The 8867-nt window shown below is 29.9% G+C and overlaps 1 protein-coding gene across 1 annotated transcript; it reads left to right on the top strand.

The window, feature by feature from the left end:
* Nucleotides 1–3268: 3268 nt before the first annotated feature.
* On the top strand, nt 3269–7101 carry LOC117182929. Its single transcript, XM_033376043.1, has 4 exons — nt 3269–3345; nt 3411–3768; nt 6369–6524; nt 7045–7101. Exons 1-4 carry the CDS (start codon nt 3269–3271, stop codon nt 7099–7101), a joined length of 648 nt encoding a protein of 215 aa, XP_033231934.1.
* The last annotated feature ends 1766 nt before the right edge of the window (nt 7102–8867 follow it).

Consider the following 8867-nt stretch of genomic DNA (forward strand, 5'->3'; position numbering starts at 1 on the left):
CAATTGAAACAAATAACCTAGCGACTCTTAGTTTAGGTGGAGGCCCCTTCAGTCTTAAAATTATCGAATCTTTAAACTTCTCGGCCCTTAAAAAAACCGAGATATCACTGTAATTAGGATTTAATATACTGAATTAATTTCCAAGTTAAAGTGTCTTGCTGACACATATGTGTGAATTTATGAGGCTTCCAAATTTTCAAATGATGATTTTAATTTGATTAATTATTTTCATATAATATATGTGTTGTTATTCCGTTCTGAACAAATTTCTTACTGGAAGTTGTTCATTCCTCAAAATTCGATCGAATCCCTATGTATTTGGACACATGAGATAGAATGTACGCAAAGTGTCGGGTAAGAACTTATAACTTTTGTTTAAACAAAAATATGTTATATTTTATTTATTGTACCACTCGCAAAACATCATAGAGAATATTTATTGTAATTTTCATTAAAAAATTGCTGAATTGTGAGGAGTTAGAGTAAAACAAATTTGTTTTTAATAAAAAAGTGGGTTTTCTCGAGTATCTTCGAAACCAGCAAAAGTTACAATTTTTTTGCCCAGAGAAAAAAGTTGCGCGATTAATTTTCTTATAAGAATAAGTCCTTTTAAAAACAAAATTCTAAACTCGTTTGAAGTTTTTCCAGGGGCTAAATCCTTTCAGCGCAAAAAATGTATAGGCGAATATAGAATCCCACCCCTCAAATATGATTAATTTCTGATTTGGATTATAACTGAGAAAAGGATTTTAGAGCCCTATTTAAGTTCTTAAACTATTAAATATTACACCAGCGCTTTTTTATGAAGTGCGATTGTGTATTATTTTAATGAGAATTGTAGGATTTTGATAGCTATAATGTATATAATTATAATGCATATGATTCTAGTCAAGTGAATTAAGATATTAATCTTATACGTAGACGATTCATGGTTCAGAATACTTTAATTGAGAATATTGTGCTACAGAGTAAACAAGTTACGCTTGAAGATTTTGCTCGGAGAAAATGGGAATAAAACACTTTCAACAACAGAAGGTTTTTTTTATAGTAATAAAGAAAAAATCTGTTAAAATGTACACCTTTCTTCAGAAGGAACAACCTGTATAAAGTACCAAGCTGCAAATAATATATTCGCACTTTTGCTCAGTTTCAATTATTTACATATTATTAAAGAAAAATGTTTCACTTGCAGGACAGTGTAGACAAAAGAGTATTTTTTGAATATGAAAATGCAGCAAAGTTTGAAAATATGGCAACTTTCATGAATTTTAACTTGGCTAAATGAAATTATTTTCTTTGATTTATTTTTTGTATTGGCTAATTGCTTTCTTTCGTTGAGAAAATATTATTTAGAGTCAAACGCATCATTTTTTGGCAATTAAAAACCTCTATGAATTAAATCTCTTTTTAATATCCTGAGGAATATATCCTTAATGCAATTAAATTGATTTTTTTAATGATAAATACATATATAAATTAAGACATTCATTACGAACAAATAAATACAATGAAATTCTTCTATAACGCCAATTTTGGGGCTGACGGTGTGTGGGAACTTACGCATTATAGCTCGCCCCACTTTTGTTTGTTCACGCCTAAGTGCTCGCTTGAGTGACTTGCGCAGATCCCACGCAGCTCCTGTTACAGCTACCTACGGCGCGGCGTCAATTCTCGGGAGGGCTATAGAAGGAAGGGCTATAGAAGGAAGGGCTATTAAGGGTTTCACTATATATAATTCAAATTGATTTTTTGTTATTAAGCTTAGATATACTTTTTTGGAAGAAACCGTATATCGAATAAAAACGTTCAATTAATTAACTCGACAAAATGGTTTTTCGAACAAAGAAAACGCTTGATTCAAATTAATACATGTGCACCTCGTTTAAATAAATATTTTTTCAAATTTGAGATTTTGTGATATTTGTCTTTAGTGCAAGTTAAATAAAAGGTTCACTTGGTATACAGAGCATATCATCTCATAATAGAAAATAGTTTACAAGGAAATCAGTTAAATACAAATGTTCGCTATAATTTTAACGAAAAGTTGGTGATCTATTTTACTGCCTTATATATTTTAGAAATTTTGGTTAGAACAACTCAATTTAAATCCTTCTTTTACTCAAAACTGCTGCGTCTCAATTTCGTACAAATTTCTGACTCAAATCGAGCCCAGTTTCTTTCTTGAATAATAAATTATTATATAAAATATTATAAAAAGTTGTAAATGAAAGTGTTACTGAATTAGATCATATATTTTAATTTAATTCCATTTTAATTACCAAAAAAAAAGTTTTATTATTATGGTTTTTATTTCATAGATGAAGTTTTCAAAAATCGGAAAACCTGATTTACAGAATAATGAAATTAATATTCACGCACATTTTATAGAAAAGATTCCTAACATATAAAATGTTCTAAAAATTTAATTAATAGAATTTTATACAGAACACTTTGCGTATTTCTTTTCTATATTCACAAAACGAAGTTTCATAGAATTGGCAAAAATGGGAAATTGCTAAAACCCAAAGTGGTTAACTTTTTGGCAACTACAATTGCGATTATTTTAGATAACATTTTTTGCGCTCGCTTGCAAGCGCACGCGTGACTTTCTAGTATTGACTAAAAACAGTTCCACAATGATTAAATAAAAGGCTGCACTAATTACCTACATTATTGTCCTCTTGCTATGTTAGGAAATATCATTTTTACGCTTCATTAAAAATGAAAATCCCGAAAATAGATAGTACATGCTGTAAATTATTATCTAAGCATTCAAAATAATTGTGAAGGAGGGAGTGTTATATAATTGGAATAGACAACATGTGATTGAATGATACTAGTAGGGAAAAACAAATGTTTTGTAATTTAGTCGTTTTAAGCTTCTGGAAGTGAACTGAAATCTTTTTAAAGTTTTTATTCGTGCAGGATAAAAATGAAAGAATTTGATAAGAAACTTAATCATTATAAAAAACATGAAAGATACATTTATAATGTAATTCCTTTGCCATTCATTATTCTGAAATTTTTCGGATTTTGGCATTTTAATCATTGGAGTTTATTTTTAAAATTACTCTATTGTATTATTACATTATTTTCCTTTACTTCCATGATTGTGGACATTACAACTTCATTCTGCATGGTATATTTTTCTGACAATCGAACTCAGACTTTTTTCAGAGTTTTTTTTTATACAGCTTCTATTTTGTGCACGTTGTGTAAGGCATTAACTGTTTTAATGAAACATGATAAAATTGTTCTTCTTTTAAAAATGCTCCTAGAAGATCAATGTTTACCTCGAGATTCGGAGGAAACTGCTATACAGAATAAAACTGGCAACTGTTCAAGGTAATATTATTATTTTTTAAATTAAAAAATAGGTATAAAAATCAGTAAAATAATTTTCTTAACAGGATGGTCTTCAAAGTATACGCGAGCATAATTTTTTTAAGCCTCAGTGCTTTCTTTATGGAACCAATTTTCAAAATTGGGGATGAAAGAATAAAAGCATTAAATACTATTCGGCCTTTTGACTTGAAAGAACCACTTTTCTTCTGGCTAACATTTTTTCAACAAGTCCTTAGTCGTTCTGTGACGCCTTGGGTGCATATGTCAGTGGAGTGCCTAATTGCTGGTTTAATGCAGCAAGCTTGTGCTCAAATCAAAATATTACAACATCGATTAAAGACAATGCCTGCACTGGTTGCAAGATGTAAAGAGCAAAGAGAATATAGGCACATTGACATGGAATATATTTTGTTTGCGGAGAATGTTAGACATCATATTCACATTATGCAGTGAGTGTATTTTTTTCTCAGTATTCTATCTCAATAAATCGTGAGGTATTAAAAATGCTGCAGCGCGATTTCATTTTTCATCAAATTTTCCATTTAATATCAAAATTATCTAATTTCAAGAATAAAAAAATGTCATAGCCCAACTTTGCGATCCCATAAACCGACAGTTGTATTATTTTCGCCAAAGGTCTCACCAAAGACAAATTGAATATTTACCAAAAATGTCAAGGAATTTTATTGGGCTTACAAGAGTTAGGAAATTTCTATAGCAGCAGGCACATTAAAAAACTTTCGAAGATCATAAATTTAATTTATAGAATTTAAATTGTATCTTGTTTTATGCCCTTTATAATAAATGTAATTAGAAAATTGTACAAGATCAAAATTCTGTTCTTTGAATACTAATGGTCAGGGAAAATGAAAAACTAGCCAGGAAAAAGTTCGGGAATTTTGGGATTGCAGTTTGCAGCCACCTTGATGTAATATTCTTGATACTAATTTACTTGCTTTATATGTCTATTTCTCTTTTTATTTTTTAGTTAAATCCACTCGACAAATATGTTCTCAGTTAAACATTTTATTATTAAAAAGAGATAATTTCGGGTACCACTCGTGTAAAAATTTTCACACGACTGGATCGTTTAAAATTTAAATAAAATATTTTTTGATTGAAAAGGTAAGGTTCTAATCATTGGTTAAAAATTTAAATGTTTTGTTGACAATGCGTATTTTTCATTGGAAAATTCAACTTTCAGTCTGATCTTCTTGTCAAAAATTAATAATTTCTTTTAGTTAAGATAAATCATCTTAGTTAAAAATCTATATCAATGGTAATATATGAAACTGCCCTGTTGAAAATTAGTATTTTTGGTATAAAAAACACAATATTTGCGATTTGTTCAGGCTGCGGATTCGTCATTTTAGGTTCAAATTGATTTATTTGTTGAAGAATTTCACCTTTTGGTTACAAATGATTTTTTTACTGAAAATGTAACTTTTACATTTTTGGTTGAAACTTGACCTTTTCAGTAAAAGATTCGACTTTTGCTAGAACACTAATCTTCTGGAAGAAAATTTCCTCTTTTTCTATTTAAAATTCAAGTGTTTCATTTAAAGTTCATTTCTTTGTTAAAAATGTATATGTTAAGGTTAAAGTTTAAACTGCTTTAAAGAAAATTTGTCTTTTCGCTTGAAACTTAAAAAAATTGGATGAATTGTTTTCTACTTTGAAAAATCTTTATTTATTAAATTTTGTCCTTTTTTCAGTTGGAAAATTCGACTTCTGGGTTGAAACTGGAACTATGTAGATAAAGATTCGTTTTTTGTTGTTCTTGAAATAATAACTATCATATTTTTCGTTCAAAATTCATCCCCTTTATTGAAAATTGAATTATTTTTTGTTCAAATTTACTTTTTTTCTTTGAAAATTTGACTTTTTGGGTAAAAAATTCACCTTTGGGGATAAAAAATGTCAATATTTGGAAATAAATGTAACTACTTTTTCGAAAATTTAATTCTTGTGTAAAAAATTCAATCGGGTTAATCATTCATCTTTTTTGTTGAAAATTCTACTGTCTTCTGAAAAATTAAAGTAATTTTTTGAAAAAGTATAAGAATTTGGTTCAAAATTTAACTACATATTTTCTGGATAATTTACTTATTTTGTCGACATTAAAACTATTTTTTTATATAAATGATTCTATGTTTAAAATATTGTGAGAATAAAATTCAATTCTTTGAATGTGAATAGTCAGGGAAAATAGAAAGTTTGTAAGAGAGACCGACGGAAAATTCGCAGGTCATTTTCGAAATTATGTTTTATGGCCACTCTGTTCACATGTAACTGTCAAAACATATGTATGCTATATCTGGATCATTTTAATCAAAGAAGTGTCATTCTGCTGAAAATCACTTAATTGAAACTTTAAGACCAAAGTAATACCCCAGGATTTTCTTCGATACTTATATTCTTAGTAAACAATAAGATAGTTCTTCTCTAAATTTGTTTTCTCATTGACCTTTGACCTTCAACTTTTGATTCGTGACCCCAGCCTACTTGTCCACCTTAATTAATTTCCATAGAAATCAACAATATTTATAACTACAATAATGAAAAGCTTTCTTTTCTGTAGGTTCACCAAATTGTTAAATCGAACTTTCGTCGAAATACTATTCATTCAGTGTTTCATGAGCTTAGCGCTTATTTGTAGCGGTGTTTATCGAATGTCAAATCAGAGAATATTTAGTGCGCATTTTATCCAAGCTCTTTTGTTTAATATTTGTATGGTGATGCAACTTTTCCTGTTTTGTTTTTATGGAGATGAACTGATGTTACAGGTAAAGACATGATATATTATTTTTTTGCAATGTCGTTTATTATGATTAATTCTTAATTAATTATTTAAGCTGTATTTTGCATGTTATATAGAAAATTTTTTGTCTGACTAAATCCGCATTTTCTACTTAAAAGTGTGCTAAATCATATATTATGCCATTTTTACTTTGAGAACATTACATTGATCTCTAGAATTGTTGCTTAATTATAATTATTATATTATTCATTTTTTATTGTAGAGCACTAAAATCAAAGAAACTTTATACGAAACAGACTGGACTTCGCTGAGAAAAGACACCAAATTTAATATCATTACGATGATGATCTGCACATCAAGACCAATTGTAATAACAGCAGGTTCTGTAATCAAAGTCAATCTTACATCGTTTATTTCTGTAAGTTTTAAATTGCTTTCTACTTTATCAGCCCTTTCTTTGCATTTAAAAATTTTCCATGCTAATTTTTCAGGATAATTTTATGAACAGATATTGCAATAAAGAGAAAATATCAATTTCTTTTGAAATGAATAATTTACTCTGATATATTTATAATTATCCATTAATAATGATTGACTAATATTTATCTTTTTGTTATTATTGATTTATTCATAATTATTTGGCTCATAACAAAAATTAACTGTTAATTGAACTATTAATTAAGGGCACGTACTAGAATGTCACGTGACCACTTACATGAATAATATTCGGCGGCTTTATATAATGAAAAATTTAAATTTTGTACTATGTTGTTTTATATTTGAATAATTTAAATAAGGGAGAAAGTTTTTTTACACCCATTTTTCTCCTTTTTTTCTTTAACTCGCCTTATAATTCAGCTAATTTATGGAATATTCAGTTGAAAATTACAGTCAATATTTCTTATGAATTACTGATAAAAATTATTTTGTTTTTTTAGATAATAAATGCAGCATATTCGGCTTTCAACGTACTTCAGCAAACTGTCAAAAAATAAATGCAGTCTCAGTACAGTCAGGTCATTTTTTCTGGATGTATAAGTTTGCTGATATCAAACTGATACGTTTTTTTCTGCGTAATATGGAATACGTCCAATAAGCTGAAAAGCAATGTAAGAAAATCATTTTGACGTGTGAATAAAGACTAACTCGTTACTTGCATTTCCTTTAAAAGAGTTGCGAATATTTTTGGCACAGCTCCTTTTTTAAGATGTACGTTTGTGAATTATTTAATAAGTTTTGTAAGATTTTGATAATTATAATGTATATAATTATAGTCAATGAATATAAGACTCATGTATTATATTACTTTACTTGGAAACGCTGTATTATATAATAAAAACCCGAGTCGAAGTTGCGTCGTCAGTTTCAACTTCTTTAAACGTAAGCGTTATTCAATGTAGGGTGAAAATATTAAAAACCGTAGTTTCAACTTCTTTCACCTTCAACTCCGCAAACTGAGAAAGTTCATCTTACTGATTTAACCTTCATTTTAACTTGAAACTATGTTGTTCCATTTCACCTTCTATTTCAACGTGATGGTTATTTTCAGAAGAGTTACTCAATTGTAATAAATTTAATTTTCAATACACCCTTCACCTACCCAAGAAAAGGGCTAAAGTGTAGTATAGATAAATTAGAAAGCTCAATATACTTTTTTAAGCGCAGACTTCTGAGACTCCTCATTTTGACTTCAGGTATGTAGGCAGTCATTGAATTATTTCATTTCGCAAATCATTCTTTGCACCTTTTTAAAAAAATTTGTTTTTCATCTATCTGTTTCTAGCTTTTTTTATGCTATTTTTAAATATTCATGTTTTTATTGTTCAAATTTTCAAATACAATTCTTAACACTTTAGAAAAGTATATATATTCTCATAATTGCAGTACTTTTATACAAGTATTGACCTAACATATTAGCTTTAGGTGACAGTAAAAGGCTTAGAATTCAATATATAATTAAAAATTTGTCATAAGGACAACCGCAGGATTTCGCCGCGAGCGGGTGCTAATCTGAAAAATTGCATCCGCTTCCAGCGGAATCGCGGTAAAATTTCAGCCATAACCACGTCTCACAACCGTGAGATAGGTGGTTACAGTCTGTAAAGGAATCAATACGACGATCCAGCAAAAGCCTCGTGCACCCTAAGAACACGGAGTGACCCAAGGACAACCGCCTTCTGCATTTTTCCCGCAAGTGTTCTAGCATATTGTTGACACGCAGGGATGCTTTTTAGGCTATTAGCAAGTGAAAGCTTGGCACCTCCAAGAGCGCCGATGATAAGGACGATCAGTTTAACAGAATATTTCGAGTACAATCGTTGCAACTCCTTTATAAGGTCTCGATACGTCTCTTTCTTTTCATTCTCCTTGGCTATGATGTTTTTGTCAGCTGGTGCCGAAAATTCGATAACGAACATGGTTCGCTTCTCAAGTCAAGAAGAACCATGTTAGGCCTCGAGTGAGCAACAGAAACAATTGTCGAGAATATAAAGTTCCAGTATATGCGGCACTTCCCATTCTCGACAATTGACTCAACTTCCCTAGGAGCATTTAGAGGAGCGATATTAAGGTGCATGCCGTAGGAGTGACAAAGATGGTAATAAAGTACTCTTAGTGCCGCATTGTGCCTTTGAATGTAGGTCGTTCCTGCGTGAGTTGAACAACTAGATAGTATGTGAGCTAAATGCTCGGGGTGTGTATGGCACGCCCTGCAGCTATCATCAGGAATGTCTTGGCTCAAAATGTGGCGACGGTATGTTAA

The sequence above is a fragment of the Belonocnema kinseyi genome, chromosome 2 (genome assembly GCF_010883055.1).
Source record: "Belonocnema kinseyi isolate 2016_QV_RU_SX_M_011 chromosome 2, B_treatae_v1, whole genome shotgun sequence".
NCBI classification, from domain to species: Eukaryota; Metazoa; Arthropoda; class Insecta; order Hymenoptera; family Cynipidae; genus Belonocnema; species Belonocnema kinseyi.